General features: G+C 37.7%; 1 protein-coding gene across 1 annotated transcript in view; it reads right to left on the bottom strand.

The window, feature by feature from the left end:
• The window catches only part of PCSK5 (proprotein convertase subtilisin/kexin type 5), a 400,552-nt gene that overhangs the window by 161,989 nt on the left and 219,320 nt on the right, over positions 1-19,243 (bottom strand). Inside the window, exon 5 of the mRNA XM_026064358.1 lies at positions 17,346-17,422. Within this exon, the coding sequence (XP_025920143.1) occupies positions 17,346-17,422 (77 nt within the window). The remainder of the gene's footprint in view (positions 1-17,345; positions 17,423-19,243) is intronic.

The following is a 19,243-nucleotide window of genomic DNA, read 5'->3' as shown; positions in this document are numbered from 1 at the left end:
GGAATTGAGCAGCTGGATGGTAAAGGTACAGTCTTTTGACGGCTCTCTAAGAGTAAGATAAGCAAAAGAGAAATTTAAGAGCTCCACACTGTTCTGTTATACAAAGCAACTTTTTTCACTGCCAGATTTTCTCTGAGACAGGCACAGGTCAATATTTCAGGCAATGGATGGAAAGAGAACAAGTGCATGTTCTGTGATTAGCTATTGCTCCTCATCCCACTGATATATGATTTAAATATAAGACATCTATCTTGTCAATAATCACTCTTAATTTGCCTTTCAGAAGAGACAGAAGGTATAAGGCACCTAGAACATCTTTAAGATAGAAGTTAATTGATTCATACCTCTCCTCTGAATGTTTAGAGTAAGGAAATATTCAGAGTTATCAAAGACAGCTGCAGGCAATTTGGAAAGCCCTTTCCATGTAAATTGGCTCTTCAGAGCCTCCATCTCTGACAGCTATTCCTTGAATTCCACAAATACTTTGAGGATGTGCTTCTTTGTCGTCTTTTATTCTCCCAGAGTATATCAAATCTTTAACAATACAAGAACTCAGGGGACCAGAGGGTTTAAAGCCCTCCAGCTTTTCATGACACTAACTTTATAGTCCAATCCACTTCAACCTGTCACCACTGAATCTCTTCAGAAAGGGAACTTAAGGAGAAAAGAGTTACAGACTATTTCAATGTGAGCCCATCACAAACACTGCTGGAAATACCAGTTACTTACTGAGGTTTTCTGAAAGAGATATTCAGCACAGGGAAGAGTTTGTACACAAATATGGAAAAGAGGTATTCTTTCTTTATCAAGGGATATGCCTATAAAAAAGAAGAAAACTTCACATCCTTTGCAAATTTTATGCTGCGCATGCTATAACAGTGGACATCAAATAATGGTAAAAAAGATAAAATAGATACTCTCACAGTTTATACAAGGTTATGTACATCTTAACAGGCTGTGCCTGAACATCTGCTCCTCTGGTTTTGGTAGCACAGTCAACTTCCTTTCTCACCATGATTACATAACAAACATATTGCATATGCATAAATGCAATGCATAAATATTAGGAATTGTTTTTCACACAGCTTTAATTATAAATGACAGTAGAATCCAAGGGATGGAACCTGTGACATGAACCAAACCAGGTTTCCACCAAACACTGACTAGTAAGAGACCTTTCTGTCTTCTAGTTAACAAAACTTCGAATTGTATGCCAAATATATTTTATGGGATAGAGAAGATTAGAGGATTAAAGAAATGTTATGGATGCAAATCTGAAATTTTGATCCAGTTACATTCTGATCCTTTTCTTTAGCAAGATATTAGTGCCATAACATGTGAGATACACTTGAAAAACTATTTTATACACGAGAGTATGGACTGAAACTTGGCACAACTACTATTAAATGTCAACATTAACCACACAGTTGCTACAGATGTTTCCAACTCTAACTACAGGTAACCTACAATTTCCTGAAATCCAAATGTCTATGGTCATATTTTCATCACTGCTAATGAATAAAAAATGATAAAATAATTTTTCAAACCTCTAAAGGGAGAGTAAGAGTGGAGTTTTGGGTACATGTTTTTGTCTGTCCAAAAGTATGTGAGAGCTGACATTTATTTTTGCATAACCATTCTTTAGTTAAGGTTTCAAATGTCTTCTAAGATTTTTGTTACATTGGAATGTATTTGTAAATGGGAAAATGTGATATCTGAGACACTGCAACGTAGTAACTGCTGGAAAAAAATATATTTTAACAGCAATCATCAAAAATGTGTTTTATTGCATTCTGGAGTTTATGTGGTGCAGAAGAAATCATTTTTTATAGCTGTTCACATATAAATGGTCTTTAATTATCTGGAGGATGAAAAATACTTTCCTAACTGGCACTAAGTAGGATGTTGTTCCAGAAACATCCGAAAAAAGAAATATAAAGGAATTTACAGAAGTTAAAAATACAGGCAAGGAAAAAAAAAATCTTTAGCCTTTAAAATACAATCTATTATAGCTAAACAATAATAAGAATAAAGCTACTTCCCGGAGGGAAGATATTTGGATATTAAGATTGGAGAAAGAGATGACAGATTAAATGTGAAAAACAAGTTACACAAATCTTCAATGTGAGATACCAGGAAAAATGCCAAAGATTTGGATATTACATTACACAGACAGGATCCTGCTTCTGAGCATTAGCTACAATGTGGTAATGTGGTTACAGCACAGGACAGGAAGCTGGCTTGAGTCAAGGTCCCCAAGGCTAATTACTTTTGCATGATTATGGGAAGTTACTTAAAGAATAACTTGGAAATAACTCATCTATTTCTCTCAAACAAGATTGAAGATGACAACATGAAAACAAACACATGGAATACTTCAGATCCCAGACACTCATGTCCTATTCAACAAGGCAAAATTCAACAGTGTAGGTAACAGTGATGCTCCCTTGCCACTCTCTACATTTGTTTGCTGTTAACAGTAGGAAGCTAATTTCTCTCAGGCATGAAGTTCTGATATGAGTCCAGCAAAGGACTGTGATTCTACAATATTAATTACCATTTTACAGTTTTGTTTATGTGAGTGGGTAAATAAATCTGAATGTATAAAACAAATATGTCTTTCTTCTGTATTTTCTACCAAATGCAAAGGAAACAATGAATAAAAGCTCTGATGGAGCCACCGAAATATGGCAACGAATTAGAAACAGGCAAACAAAATTAGCAAATAACATATTTAGCCAAGTATATAGTTTTATAAAGGAATTATTTACTGACATCTTATGACATTCTAGCCCAGGGTAAAATTTTAATGTAGCCTGTTTTCTGGGGCAGGGGGAGGCATTGGTGAAAAAGGAACAAAATAGTTCAAAAGCCACCAGAGCGAAACACTAGCAGTTGAGCTTTTCTTTTGTAGCCTTTCATATTAACTGTACAGTAACCTTCTCAAGGCAGGGAACCCAGTTCTAGTTCATGTTCATTAAAGGAAATCACAAATAAAAACAGTGAAGTCACTGGCATTAAACCTGTTCAGCAACAACATCAGGTCCAAGACTCTCTTGGATCAGTCCATCACTACCTGGGTCTATCTAACAGGAAGGACTATTTCTGGATACTTCCACAGGCTTTTGAAACAGAAGAACATGAGGCTGCGTACACCTCAAGGCTCTTCTGTCACAGAAGCAAAAAGATCTTGCTTTCACCTAATGCAAGTTGGTGGAGAGACTATGGAGGGGATGGAAAGTTGCAGAATAGAGAGGATGTGCTCCAAGCAACTTTGGCAGTTGTTTTATGTTTGTCAGGTTGGTTGATCTTTTGCTATCCCTTTTTGTGTGCATCCCAAAGAATAGAGTAGCATATATGCTTGGGAGGAACTATTTATTTATCCATCCTTTCCCATTCCCCTTTTGTTATCTGTGAGATCAGACAGTTTCATCTCTTCACTTGTGACATACAGAGAAGAGGACAAACTAAGACCCAAATTCAAATCATGTACACATGGGATTGTAATAACTTAATGAGGGAGGAAGATGGACAAAATAGGTCATGTATTCTTGCATAATAAAAACTCTTGTAATTACCTTGTAAAAACAGTCAATTTAGCTAATTTTTCAACCTTGGACTTATTGATTCAATGTGACAATTTACCTGGCTCTTCCCAGTCTGCAACAAAGAGTTTCCGTAAAGAGAACAGATTATTAACATAATCCTAGGATTTAGATTCTGCAATATCCTGATAACCTTGGCTTTCAGTGACAGTGAAATAACACTCCTGTGTGAATAAAGGAATCTCTACATCTTCCTAAGGCAATCACTAAGAATACAAAGCAGAATAAACCACATTCCCAGTGCCATCTGTTTCTTGATTCGGTCACTATCCGCCTCTTAGATATTAATAACGCAAGCAGATGACAGCAATAAGTAACCTAAATAGGGTCATTCAGTGTTTCAGATACCTCTGGGTGAAATCCACTTTGTTTCCAGAAAATTTTCAGAGAGTAGAAACACTTTGTTTCTTTGGGGAGGAAAAAAAAGAGGCACAAACATGGGTGTGCGGCTGCCTCTCCGTGGTTTTGTGTGCCAGGCTAGATAGGGCTGACATGTGCTTTAGGAGATTGACAGAGGAGCAGCTGATCTCCAAAGCAGTTCCTACAGATACATTTCATTTTACAGTTCAGTATCAGCACACATATAACACAAGCAATATATCCAAGGGGAGCGGAAATAACAAGTTCTTTCTGGAAAAAGTGCTGATATACAGCCCGTTTCATTGCCCATTGTGTACTGCCATATTCCCTGCTTTAGTGTCACTTATCTGCTCAGAAAATGTATCTCTGAACTTTCTCTGTGCGAACACAAACACTTAATATATATGGTATAGTGCACAACTGTGGCTGACTGTTTCTCCCTTGCTTTGGTTAGTGCTGGAGCTATAAACAGCAGACATAACCTTTGGGAATTAATGAGATACGCCTAAAGTGATAACTGCTGGGCACGTTATGCTTTCGCACCAGCTCGACTCTATTCTTGAAGAAAAAGCAACCAGATGCTGGAGCACCGGGAGTAAATCTTGGGAAGCAGAGGAAAAGGACAGAGGCCTTTAGGAGTCCCTTGTCTATACCAGGCTGCTCCTCATAGAGACACCTTTGAGTTGCTGAGCCTGCAGCATTAATGGAGGAGATTTGGAGTATTACTATACCTGGAGAACTACAAAACTGTCAGTGAAAAGAGCCACAGGATGAATCTTGAACATGGAAGCTGCAGAGGAAATAATATCTCTTGACAGTTCATATTCCCTTGCCACAGTCAAGGTACTGTCCTCTAAAGTCTTAATAATGCTGTATTTGAGTTTAAGCCTGCAAAACGATGCTTCCTCCCTCCAAAGAAATGCTGGCTGGACATTTAGAGGTCCCAGCTGACTAGAAAATAACCTCAGCAGGTGCCTCAGTGGCACCCTCTCTTTCTCTTTCCACATCTTATCTCTGTGCAAGAGATCTTTGGATCCTTGCAAACATAATCACTTGTGACACAAAGGCAATCTTGTAATTTTCATCGTCAATGCACTAGTCACATTTCTGATAAAAATACAAAAAGCTCCAAGCAATCAAGCAGACTCCAAACCTGAAAACATCCGTATGTCTTCATAAAAAAAGACTGGAAATACATATCTCAACAGGAAACCTGAGAAGATCAATAGATATGTTGTTTCTAGATGTTAGCAGATGTGCTGCTTCATCAACACGTATCTTAAAAATTGCACTGGTTTAATCATAAAGATGTAAAAAAAAAAAGTAATTAATACATTTAATTAATTAAATTTATTGTGCTAATTAATTAAAATCAAATAATTAAGAATAGAAATTAATTAAAAATTAAATTAAGACTAAATGTTTTTAAACAAATCAGCAAAACTTCCTGTATCCAGATTCTTACACCATTTTAAAACTGTTTTGTACCATCTTAGTCTATCCATGTTAACCACCAAAGTCAAGTATTATAACTTGACATAAGTATATTTAACAGATGAGGCTTCTTTGCAAACAAGCCTTTATACCCATTCTCCTCATGTAACTATAGGGATAATGAGGATAGTTTAAGGTTTTGTTAATGTTTTTGGAGTCTAAAATTAATCCTAAATTGGAAACAAGACCTCAGATTGCAAAGGAAGTTAGTGTCACTCCAATATTACTTTACACAAAACAGAAAACTTTTGGTATGCCTTCTAAACACTTCCTATTAATGTAAGCTTGAGGTTTATTTATTAACTTTTATTAATTGACTGTTATCAGTGTTTCTGAGAATATGACTATGTACAGTTGACGATATATTATTTTTTTCAAAAATTTTCCAAGCTTTAGAGTAAGAACTGGAATCCTGACAGAATGAGTATTTTTGGACAGACAGTGCACTTGCTATTCCTAGGAAAATCCATCCATATTTATCTAAGATACTAGGCTCAGAAAACACAGGCTTGCACACATCGAATAAAGCTTGCTAGAAATTTGCTTCTGAAACTTCCAAACATACCACCTACAGTGAACATGCTTGTACTTAAGAGAGCTCACTGCATGCCAGCTACACAATGCTATTTATATTGTAGGCATAAAGCAGAGCTTTGGTTGTCGGTGGATACAGGGGCAGTAGTCTGTCAGCTATTTTTTGAGCTTGGGAAAAGAAGTGATTAACTAGAAACTGCAAATTTGCCATCCCAGCTGCTTGCATTCTGCCAACTTTTATTATAAAGTCTACAGCCTTACCATTTAAAAAGTCATCTTGTTGGATAGAGGAAATACAACTATTCCCGTTTTACAGAAGAGATACAAAAAGGTTAAAAAAATTATTTCTTGCAGAGCTGAGACTAGAATAAACATCTCTGCTACAATAGCCAAAGTTTAATAATAACTTTCAGAATAAATAAGTAAATTCTACATCCTTTTCTTTGCTGTCTGTAAACAAAGCATTGTATTCTCCTTCGGAGCCAGGAAAAAGACTTCAGATTCTGATTTCTCAGCATTCCTGCATAACCTACCAAACCACGTGTAAGCCACTGAGAGGCAGGGATGTTTTGCTGAACATTACTCTGGCCCAAAGCTGCTGTTATCCATTTCAAAGAGAAGGTGAAGAGAGATCTTTCCTGTGAATTAAAAGACCTTACGTTGCGACCTGTCTGATGGTGCAGAAAGAAATCAATATGATTTCGAATAATGGCATTTATTTGGTTAATGCTCTTCATCACTTCGATCTTATGGCCGGCAATCTGATTTCTAAGATTTTCAGAGGCCCTCCACCTGTTTTGCTGGTAGGTGCCCTAGACCTTAGAGAGAGAGTGTCATCTGCAGATATCACAAATTCCTCTCAAAAGTGTATCTGCAGTTGCTGAATTCAAGCCCGGAAAAGCTATGATTTAAGGAAGTGAAGAAATACAGAGGTTTCTCTCTTTTTCTTCATTTATTCTCTGCCTACATTGGACCATGCTTCCTCCAGTCACCGCCATTGTTACAGGTGTTAAGCACTGTCTTCTGGGACAAGGGGACCAGCCAAGAAACTGTGGAAACAGCAGCCCTGCAACAGTTCCACATTTCTGGAGTAAAAGTCCCTTATTCCAAAACATGTCTGGACAAACTAACTTATCTGGTCACAGATCTTGTGGTCAGCCTCACCATGAAGTCAGGCCTGCAGGGCTAATGCTTCAGATACTGTGACCATAAAGAATCCTTCTAAAGTGACTAAAATTACTCGTGGGTACTAGTATATAATTAAAGGGTTGGGGTGTGAACACAGTCATCTCCCGATGAAAAGACCACCATGAACATCACTAGCATGGCACAAAATTCTATCTTTTTATAAATCAGAACACAGTATTTTGTTTTTTCTGTACTAGTCACTGTTTGTTGTTTTGTTTTTTTCCCCTGAATTATTTACAAAAAGTTCACAGGCATGCTGTCATAATAACATATACACTAGTAAATTTGGAAAGAAATATGACTATAGTAAGAAGATGCAGAAGGATTTGTGAGGAAATTTCCCTGCTCTTTAGGCCGGTTAATTGTTACTTTTGAAGCAGAATGTTCTGCAATTCCCCAAGTCTCACCTTGAATTTTACAATCCTTTTTAAGTAGGACAAGGCATATAGGTATAGGTAATATCTTTTATTAGACCAGCTGGTATAACTGGGAAAAATAAGCCCTAAAACCCATCCTTCAGGCCTGTCCATATTCCTAGATCTCCAGGGCTAAAACAAAGCACTACTAACACCTACGTTCTTTATCACCTTAAATTCATGGCCATGAGCTTCCCTGTTATGAATACATTCCGTACTTAGACATTTTAACTTGCTCATCTTCTGTTTCTCAAGCTTTTGTATGACAGTGTATTGTCAGTCACTATTTATCATGATTCATGGTTTTCATCCAGACTGACACAGAAATGTAGCAGCTGGAATGATCTTGCAGCGCTTGAGGAATCTCCCTTTACCTGGAAATCTCTACATTAGAGCCCCATCATTTCTGTGCAATGAAAAACAAACAAAACACAAAAAAAATCTCCCCCCCAAAAGATACAATATCAGTTCTGCTAAAATCACACAAAATCATAATTGAAAAACAGCCTAGGAATATAAGAATGCAGATCTTTAGCTTTCAGGTTTACTCTTCCTTGGCAGGAAAAGAAGCCCACTGGATCCCTAGAAAACGGTCTAGGGAAATGCTCTCAGAAAAAAAGAGATTCATGCTTTTGTGCAAGGAAGATGTTGACATATGCATGGATCCTAGGGTTGTGAGGCAAAACAGAGGAGCAATACAGTGATGTGCAGGCAGGTCATAGACGGATCTTTATCCATGTTACATATGTCATTGTAACAGTGGATGACTGATTTTGCAGCAGGACAACTGTTACAAGAAATGGATATTTTATAACTCTGGGTCCCCACCAAACTCTGGCTCAGAAAAATATTTCTTACCTATTTCGAATTCTGAGTGCAATTTCAATTAGATATGTATTGTGCTTAATCCTAAATTCCATTTGATGCTGTTATGCACAGTTAAATGGAGATCGCATTTCTCTTTAGAGCTGTCTCTATTTCAAAGATGAGTGAGGTAATTCTTCTCGACATAAATTTAAATCCTACTCTTATCTGTGTTGATAAATAATTGTTTTTTATGAGACTTGTACCACCAATTCAGCAGAAGCAAGGTTAGATCTTAATTGGAAAAGGAGATTTAACATAAGTAGGCTAATTCTTACGCACTCACAAAGTTGGAGAAAAAGTTAGTAGTTGTTCGTCCAATGTTTACAGAGTAATAAGAAGAGTAATGCAGGGAAGTGAGTTGAGGCTGAAAGAAGAAGACATACCTTATTTTATTCTCTTTGGCACTCTGACCTCTAGCCAACAGCCTCACCATCTCTCATGCTGGAGAAGTAATTAGGCCATAGTCTGTACCTCAGTTTGCTAAAGATTAGAGGATTGCTTTGGGATGCTATGATGTGCTATTGAAAAATAAATGATTTTCAAAGCAGGTAAATTTTTTGCAGTAGAAACCCCAGCAGTGCAATTACACCCATTTCTTTACCTCTGTATTTGAATTTCTCTACCTTGATTGCTTTCCTTCAGGAAAAAAACAGTAACTTGCCTTCAAGAGAGCAATCTGACTTTGCTTAAAGCATCAAACTTAATAGATTTGACTGTGTATCTTTGAGAAAAATAACAAAATCAAGGTAATGTAAAACAAAGCTAGAAACTGTAAGAAAATAATTAAAATTAATATAGAATTAAGCCTGCCTTCAGCAAAAAATCTACACAGAAGCATATTTTTTCATTTGCAAGAAAATGTTGCATGTTATTTAAAAAAAAGCTTCAGTTAACAGCTTTTGACTTTGGATTCACAATCACCTTATCAAACCTGTAACTAGAGGTTTGCTTTTAATGCCACAATCATTACAGAGGGGATCAATACTACACTTTGTGCATGTATGTGCTGGCTGAGAAGTCTCAAGGAGCCAGATTTTGTACTGGCTGAGACTGGGCTGGCTACAGTGAAGTCAGCTGGTAAAACCCATCACCAAACACACAGTGGATCCACTCTCTTCAACTTTTCTAATATCTGCAAGGTCTCAAAAGGGGACAGCACAGAGAAATGTATTTTCTCAGTCAAATTCTGCTCAGCAGTAGATCTTAAATATAAAACAACCTGAAACTAACCCACCATTATAGTGAATCAAAACTAGCCTAGTGTAGTTGTAGACTGTTGCCTCCGAAGTTCAAAACCTCAAAATACAGACACATACTTGTATGAAATACCAACCCCAGGAAACAAACCATCTGAGACCATCTGACTTTCCATAAAAAAAAAGAATTCAGAAAAGTGAAAATCACAAATTAGTAACTGTCAAGGCTTACATCACTTCTGTTGTTGACTTTGAATTGAAAGGGAAGATCTGACTCACTGTTATCAATTATTTACATAAAAGAACTCGAAGTAGTTGCATAACACTTCAGAATGTCATTTTATTTGTGAGCTCATTGTCTGGTACTTCAGTAATTAGAAACAGGGGAAAAGCTTTCCTGTCATGTCGTGGTTAAACATTTGCGAACATGAGAGTTTTATAAATTCTAAAAGGGAATAGTGCTGCTCCTCAAACACCAAGTATTCAGTGAGATACACTGCTCACTAACCAACACCAAGGTAATGAAAAAGGGCTTTTTTTTTCCTTCTGTGAACAACTGGAATTCTGGCAGAAGTTTGTTTTTGTTTATTCCTCTGTTGTTTGACTTCTCTCGATTTCAGTGACTATTCAAAGAAATGTCTTTCCTTTGGCTCTCAAAAAATTATAACTCAAACCACTTGTGCACTTTGGAGGGGATTATGTAATGCAGTGCAATAACATAATGAGCAGATCAGAAGAGTTTACTAAAAAGACAATTTTTGGCAGTTTGACAAAACTTTTGTTAGGATGATTTGTACTGTCGACGTTGGAACCTGGATCAAAAGGCTACTGAATGAGCCCTGTCGTCCAATGAATCTTTCATTGTTTTGTCAAAGTGAAAAGCTCTAACAAGGGACTGACCTTAAAGACCACTGATGAGAGTGCTTGTCGGGGATGAGTGAATCAGCCTGACAAAGAAGGCCTCTCCGCTATCCCAGCTAATTGTCCTCAGTTACCAGCAATTCTGGGGTCCCCCTTACAATTTCTCTTGAAGTTTTGAATGATCACACTGACTGAGGCAGCATCAACATTCCAAAACATCAACATTTTGCTTCTTTTCTGTCCTGTTTTAGTGCAGAACTTTTTGCCTCTTCCTATAGGTTAAAAACCTGTTTTAGAATAAAAGTAAAATATAATCAAAAACACAGGGTGGTGGGGCTTCTTGAACTATGTTTCTACAAGATTTTTCTTTCATGAGAAGAAAGTTTTCCTCCCCAAAAGCTTTACAGACATTCATCAAGCCTCTCAGTTCTTCCCTAAGGGAAACAAAGGATATATGAAGATTACCCCGAGGTACAGCCATCTAGAAGAACAGGCACGTTCATTTGGTAACAGTGTACAGGGACTCTAAGTAACAGTTAAAAACAGGAAATGAAGAAAAATAAGCTCCAAACGAATCTGTAAAGAAAATCTATTTCAGCACAGCGTGATTTTGCAAGTTGAGCTTTAAGACAAGGTTTATCTCCCTTATTTTTACAGTTACTACAGTGGGACCTTTAACTACAACAACTGGCAAGAACATGGCTCTAATATCTCCATGCTGCATCATGCCCCTAGACACTTTTTTGGGTCACTAGATGATAATTAACTTGGATACTAGCTAGTGAATCACTAACACCGCTCCTTGTAAAATGTGGCAATCGAGCTGAATACTGACACGGCCTGAACCTCACTTCATTATTAACATCTGCTAAAACTGCAGCACAATGGGATATGGTCATAAGGGCAATGAGTTTAAAACCGGAACAGCACCAAAACACGATAAATCAGGATTGCAATCTTTGACTGCTGCTTCTCTACCAATTGCCTCTATCTTAACTGGCTGCCCAGTTCAGGGCCTGCTTTTCATAAATGAACACTTCACCACTTCACAGAAAACAACCATAAAATCTGCAATTTCCTAACAATCCTCAGCAAAGTCCCTTAAGTTTGCAGAGAAGCTGACACATGCTAGACACCTGCCATTGGGTCACTGGCAGGAGGAATTAAGCATGACATGCTCAGGGTAAATGTGTTTTACAGGGCACCGCATCACTACAGATACCGTTAAGTAAATTCCCTCTGCTAATTATTTTCTTGTCATGGGGGAAATTTATCTATCACAGATGCTTCACTGACATCTGACAGAACACACTCTGTCAGACGACGCTGTCACCAAATCTGTTGGGTTTTAAGCCTCTGGAGTCTGGAGAAAGTCTAGAGGAAGAGTTGGGGTTTAGGAAAAGAGCCGACACTAAGAACAGAGATTCCCTCTGACACAGGTCGACACCTCAGTCCAGCTTGTCTCCAGAGTTTGACTCCCTCCCATAACTTAAGCACTGGCTTTCTCAGCCCCTCACCATAGGTGAAAGCCTCAGGATTTACACTTCAGCCCCACAAGGGAGCCTTGAGCAGGCATAAGCAAAAATCAGTGACAAGTCTAAAACAATTGCTAGTCTTTTTTTGTTGTGAATAGACATCTGACAGCAGAATTGGTCTCTACCCAAAAGATAAAGCACAAGATGGCACAACAATGCTTTGCAATCCAGCTTACTTTCCCTTCAGTTTTGTCCTCAATACATGATACACCAATTTCAAAGCAATAGCAACAGCTGCATACTGGCAATCAAAATGCAGAAACTATATATACAGATACTCCAGCTGTTAGTGCTCCTTTCTGTAATGCTGATACAAGAGGAAGTTTTCTGATCTTTCAGGCCGGCAATGAGAGACTTCAGGCTCCCTGTCTCTGCCTGTGCTCAGTTATTCTGAGACCTGCTCTGAATAGTGACATGGCAAAGTCATGCAGCTTCCTACTTTTATTTTACTGACCATCCAGGAGGCAACAGAAGCTGATCTGCCTGTTAAATATCTAATACCCATTCTGATTAAATGACTTAAGACATATTAGAGGTCTTCTTCATAATCAGCTTGTGTAAACTAGCAGTTTGTTGGAAGAAAATTAAGCCCTTGGCATTTTATTGAGCAACTGCATTAATATGACTGATAAAGGAAAGTCATAACAGATTGGAATGGATGTATTGGTCTGCCATTGAAAAACAATGTCATTATGTGGGATGGAGTAGCATTGAAACTCATTAGCTAATCATCCTTTTTGCCATTGTGACATAATATATAAAACTGTCCAGATATTGGAAAGTCTAGACATTAGGAAGTCAAGGAGTAGCTTGTGTTTCTTAGGAATTTTGAACAGCAAAAAATCTCTGATTTCAAAAATTCTTGTTTCACAAGTCCTATTGAAAAATAATTTAGAAGGTTATTAAAGTAACAGTTATTAGTGCAATGGAATGCATCACTGAAAAATGTGAGGGAGCATCCAGAGGAGTAGCTCTGTACCTCCAAAACAGAAATGATAGGCTTACTTTTACTTTTTCTTAAGTAAGTATAGTAAGAACTCCATCAAAGTCAACTGGTATTATTTAAAGGAGTTTTTAAAAACATCCTCTCTTTTAAAAAGTGCCAGAATGAAACCTAAGCTCTGAAATATCAGTCCCTAGAAACTTCTCATGAAACAGAAAAACATCTTTTTGTCTAGTCCAAATAAAAACACATTTAATGTTACGAATATTTCTGTTTAATTTCTGAGGCTATTCAACGGGTAGGGTATAACTCAGAAAGCCCATCTGCGTTCTGTCTAAAGACTGAGAATGCAAAGTTGTTTTAACATAGATGTTTACAGGTAACGGTGAAATAACAGAAAAAGAATTAAGTAGCAGCACTCAGCAGTAAACCAAAACAAGATGCTTTGCATAGCAGGAATGACTTCATCCACAGCTGACTGCCGACTTTAGCCTCTGAGCAAAAGGAAGTTCTAGTATAGGCCTGTACCATTTACAAGCTTCATGATTTGCTGCCAATTTGTAGAAACCAAAGTAAACTTCTGGCAGGACTCCTACATACCATAGTAGTTAAAGAAACTATCGTCCCACCCTGGTTTTGACTACAAGGCTTGAAAGATTAATCTAATGTTTCTTTCTGCCCTCCTATTCTCTTTAGCTAAGAGAAGATTTAATTTAAAACTTTAAAAATATAATTCTGTAAAGTGGCACTCTGGTTATCTACAGTCTCTTCACAAACCCACAGTTAATTCTTTCTCATTCCTTTTTCCTTACCAATAAGCCTCAGCAACAGAAAGCCTTCACTATTAATTAAAAGCAAAAAGCTAGCAAACAGACCCAGTACCCTGATGTTTCACAGCTGTGTGTAAAGCTGCACAGAGACACCTGCTTATTTTTACAGCATTTCTTTTCACTCTTTATCATCCCACCCCTTAAATATGGTTTATAAAATAAGGAAGAATAAACCAGATCATTTTGTGAAACATGACCGCATTTGTACATCCCACCTTTACTGGAAGATACAAGTCATCATTATGCAATGTTGTCTAATTGCTATAGCAGGAAGCAGGAATCAACTAAATTGATCTTGCATGTTACAAAGTCTTACTCTGTAAAGTAAGGCTTTCAGAGCATTCCCTGGTTGTGGTTACCTCAACTTTCAGGCACAACTTGAGATATCTAGTGCCAAATGATCACATATACTGGACAATCAGAACTTCTGCTAAGATTTTGAAAGATATGTTGGACATATAAAAATATAGATGCGCTGCTAGTAAGTCTTTTTAATGCTTATGTAGTCATTTAATTTCTGTTGAGTCTAGTAGGAGTTAGAGAAGGAAGGGCTACAGCCACAAAATGTTCACTCTACTGAAGTGCTGCTTACCAGGCTTGGTATATCTGCAAATCCAAAATACTGAGCCTTTATGCAGAGGCTGGGCTGCCGAGTAAGCCTATGCTTAAAGCCCTTCCATGTTCCAGGTTACCTGCATGTCCAAATGCAGGCTCTGGGCTGAGGCTCTAGTCCAGACCTCCTGACAATGCCAGAGAAGGGCAGCCAAGCTCCCGGCTGAGCTCCCTACCACCACATCCCACCTCGGGGCCCTGGAGAACAAGGCAGTGGGAGTATTCACTTCCGAGGCAGTATAGGAAAATTCAAAGCCTGAAGAGATATATGAACCTGTCCAGTTTTATATCCTATATCTATCTCTAACTATCAATAAGAGGGAAGATGGTCTCCTTTTTGGGACATGTTTTGTGAGAAAGCAATGGCTTCAGTACCCAGCTAAAGGCAAAAGCTCAGCTGGAGACATGTGGCTCCTCACAGCACCAAACAAAGAGGGTGAATCCCTCAAATTTTCTCACCTCACGAAGAGGGCAAATCCCTCACCTGAACTGGGAGACCTCCAACTGTACCCTGGCCACACCGCAACTCCAAGAACAGGAATGTCTTCACACAGATGAGCAAGGATGTGTCCCCAAAGCCTACTGGCGAAAATACAAGCACCTAATTTCAAGTCAGGCCTGCTGCTGAAGTAGTCAGTCATGCATAAGTTAGGTGTTGCAGCATGCAGACTGGCAAGGCCTCTATACTCAAGGCTATAAATGATTTATGTTCCTAAGTACCTACTTCATTTTCAGCGGATTAGTATGTTTAAAACCTTAGCTAGTAGTCCTGTGACATCTCATAAGCCAAATCAAAGTTTTCTCTTAATGGGCACCAATTTTTAGCACATTTACTCATTCTGAGCTTTTTATACCAGTTATTGGCTATCTCTAAAACTGAGATAACCAAAGTAAATGAAATTCCTCAACTGTAAGAAAAGTAAAATATTTTTTGAAAAGAGCAAGAATTGATATACTTTTTTATTCATTTTTCTTTTTCAATGAACAGAATCTTGGGAATATTTCCTAACAACTTCAGCACAGCATTAGCATTTTCCTTATAGGTACATGGGTCTGAAATTCTTGGCTCGTCACTAACTTAACTGAGTCAGTGTGGCAACTGGCTCTTCCACCATTTGTTCTATATCAGTGTTTTCCTTCTGCTAAAAGTTACGCTAGCCTATATGTGCAGCATGTTTACGCATTTCGAAGTAAAGGATTTTACTGAATCTCTTTTTACTCTCTCATTGTATTCTTGCTTTGGGAGATTTCTAGTAAAGAAGAAGCAGACATGATTCAGTAAACTGAGCTTCTGTATGAAAATAGAATGAGAAAGATATGCCTCATGGGCAAAAGGGGAGAGAAGAAATAGTTCYTGCATGTGCTTGTTTCTAGACAGAAATATTTGGCAGCACATAAACAGCATCAAATAGGAACAAGTGAATAAGAACATATGCTAAGATTGCAACCCCAAATAAATAAACTATTATTATTATTCCAATTAATATCAGCATAATATATTTTTATGTTAAACAATATTTCTAATCATCACAACTTAGATATGTGTGTGTGTATGTATATGTATTTATATAGTTTTTTTAAGAGCTAAATCCTTACATAGTTCTCATCCTGGCCTACCAACACTTAACCAGAACCAGGCTGACTGACCAAGTAAGTATTTGGCAGAATTCACCTCAGTTTTCATGGTTGTTTCACCATATGGCTGAAGGTAGCTGTGACAGCTCCCTGAGAATCACTGTAGGACAGGGAAGCTATATGTAACAGGCAGCTACGTGTAACGTGGTTCCGATCTTCAGCCTGTTCATGTATTTTTCCTGCTATTATGCAGAAAGTATTGACAAAGAGTGTATTCTCCTATCTAAACATGGTCCAAGGTTGGTCCAATTGGTTTCTCCAGTTAAGCCGATGTTGAGTTTTGTTGTTGACTTCCAACTGAATTTGCTCAGACCAGCTGTAGTCTTCTGGAGAAAGTTTGGGGGATCATAGGGCAGCAAGAACACTAATCCAAAATCATTTGAGTGTGTAAAGCAAAACGTTTCATCTCTTTTTGTTTCTCTTCTGCAGCCAAGTAATACTCAATGCTTTCCCTGATAAAAGAAACCTCAGCAAAACAAAATGCACAGATAGCATTTTGACAACTAGCTGGATTTTTCCTCCTCTAATACAAGTACCAAGTTTAAAAATTTAACTGATAAGTAACTGCCCTCAGATACCCATGGCCTGCTTTCTGAGTTGAGGTGGCCCTCCCCAGCGTTTCTGCCAGCCTTCACCATAATACGTCCAAAGAAGAGCAGGGTTGGAATGACAAATACCAGGACGCTGTACCCTGATGCAGAAATACAGCACTCATACAGATATATTTAACCAGGCATCAGCCACGGACATTATAAACAGAAAGAACTGCAATTTCTGGGTTCTATATGGTGTCTAGTAAACCTCAGTATATAAAATCTCCATTAGAGTCTAAAATAGATGGCTAGAGAGTAAAATCTTCATTAACTTGCATACTTCTTCAAAATGCCAAGTCTATAAAGCTTGAGAGTCAGAAGCTAAGTCAGTTTTCACACATAATGCATACAACACTCCATAACTCATTGAGACAACACCTAGAAAAGGTAAATCACCCCCTTTATTATGCATCCCAAAGGGATTGAAAATGGTTCATTTCACATGCCCAGAACTTTCAAACTAATTTTTATGTATTCTCAGATGTCTCTAAATGCATTCAAAGAATACGTATCATGCACTGTGCGTGGGAGAGACATAAATACATATTTCACAGAGATTTAAATGCAGATCACACTGATTTATGAAGATTCAAGTTTCCTAGATTTTTATAGCAGAACTGGTATGTTCTACTTGAAGAACTGCACTGAAAATGTCATGAATGTCATAGTGCCTTACTTGTTCTCGTTGCTGGCATCATACCGAGGCATGGGGTCAAAATCATTTCCATTGACATCAAAACTGGCCTGCGAATCCTGTAGCCAACAGGACAAAGAAAACCAGTTTTTTATTAATTAGTCATTGACTCATGTGACCTATACATTCTTCAGCAGGTTTCTACAAGAGCGTAATTAGGTTAACTAACATTCCTGCAGTTTTATGATGGTCTCATTTTTTAGGAAAGGATTATATATTTAATAATTAAAGGATTTACACATTTTATTTCATTTTTGGAAAAGGGAGGAGGATAACAAATGCCCTAAAAAAGCATAGTTCCAATATCTGTGAGTAAGCAGAAAAAGGTGTTTTATTAAGCCAAGAGACTATATTCTTTCTAAGAAACTTGGAAATTAAGAGTGTTCATTCTCAAAATCAGGATTTTGCTACATGTTTCAAGGTTCAAGAAATTATCTACAAGATGATGACTGAATTGCAGTCATAGCTTCAAGGAACACAAATAATACCATTTTCCTAATAATATTTTTATTAAAATATAGCTTGAAATGCAACTTAAACTACATTCCCATTTGGAAATAAAAGGTATCTCTCAAAACATCCCCTCATTTATCTGAGTGTATAACTGTTTCAAATATATGCAAAATATTTGCGTATTTTTGCTCCGTATTTTATATTTACCAAGATTCTCAGAGCTGAAAATAGTTTATAGAGCAAATAGCTGCTGGTTTGTATGGCTCCCATTAATTGATGTGGTAGTGTGTGGTGTGTTGACATGGCAAGCAGTTCTTTTTAATCTCTTCTTTGTTCAAAACCAGTTACCACATCAACCTCAAATATTCCTGTTTGCAGCCACACCAGCAATAATCCAACATATAGAAGGCATTTGTCATCAAACAAGCAATGTGTATTGCTCTGGGGGAATTCCTTGTTGGCACAAGGAAAAGGAGAGAGGAGGTGGTAAGGGAATAAATAGCTGCTTTAAATTCAGTGGAAGGACAGTATTGGGATGAAGTGACATCTGATACAGTCTGGGTCATTCAATGAGGACGTAAAAGTATATTTGGTTTGTTTAAATGACTTCAGAAATTAAAATGAAAGAAGTGGCATTAAGATCAAACTAGGCATATGTTGACGAATGAGGCAATATCCTGTCATTTGTGCTTATGCAGTCCTCCTCATGTACGTTAAAGCTGAGTTCCACATGCAGGATGGGGAAGGATACAGATATAAGTGTGGCTAACTTAAAATAAATGACTTTAGAACTGTGGACACAACTGTAGTTTTGATGGGTTGTTAATGATGTTATCATCCTCCTCATCTCTTGAATGCTCTATCGAGATGTGTCGAGATGACACAAAGCCTGTGCTCAGCATAGGTCTCTTTAACAAGATCTACACCTCTTACGGCCTGAAGGCATATACTTGTTCTGTGTTGGTCATCTTCACCAGTCTGACAGTCCAAATATATTTGTTTTCTTACGTCCTCTGAAGATACAGCTTGCGCATTTCATTTCAGAGAATAATAAGGTCCTCAAGGTCACTGCTTTTAGGTAATGCCTATTCTTGAAGCATGGGAATAATCACTCCAGCAAAGTACAGCCCTGACATTCTAAACAGCTTCAAAGTGTGATGCTAAATCAAGAAATCACTCACTAGTGAGGCAGCCTCTGCTTATGTTATGCAGTCCTTCCAAGATATATTAAACCAATCATTTAAATGTGATGAACCACAAGCAAACAGAAACCTTCTGAGGCTATATGAAACATATGGTAAACAAAGGAGACAGTTCTATTACAAATTGGGAGGGGACTCACTGCAGTTAACAGAGATTTACTAGAAAGTCCCCAAAACATTCTACACCCATTCTTGACTGAGTGACTCACAACAAGTCGTGTCTTT

This window comes from Apteryx rowi, unplaced genomic scaffold (assembly GCF_003343035.1).
Source record: "Apteryx rowi isolate R43461 unplaced genomic scaffold, aptRow1 scaffold_214, whole genome shotgun sequence".
Classification (NCBI taxonomy): Eukaryota; Metazoa; Chordata; class Aves; order Apterygiformes; family Apterygidae; genus Apteryx; species Apteryx rowi.
Note: the sequence above shows the minus strand (reverse complement) of the source record. Positions and strands in the feature narration are given on the sequence as shown.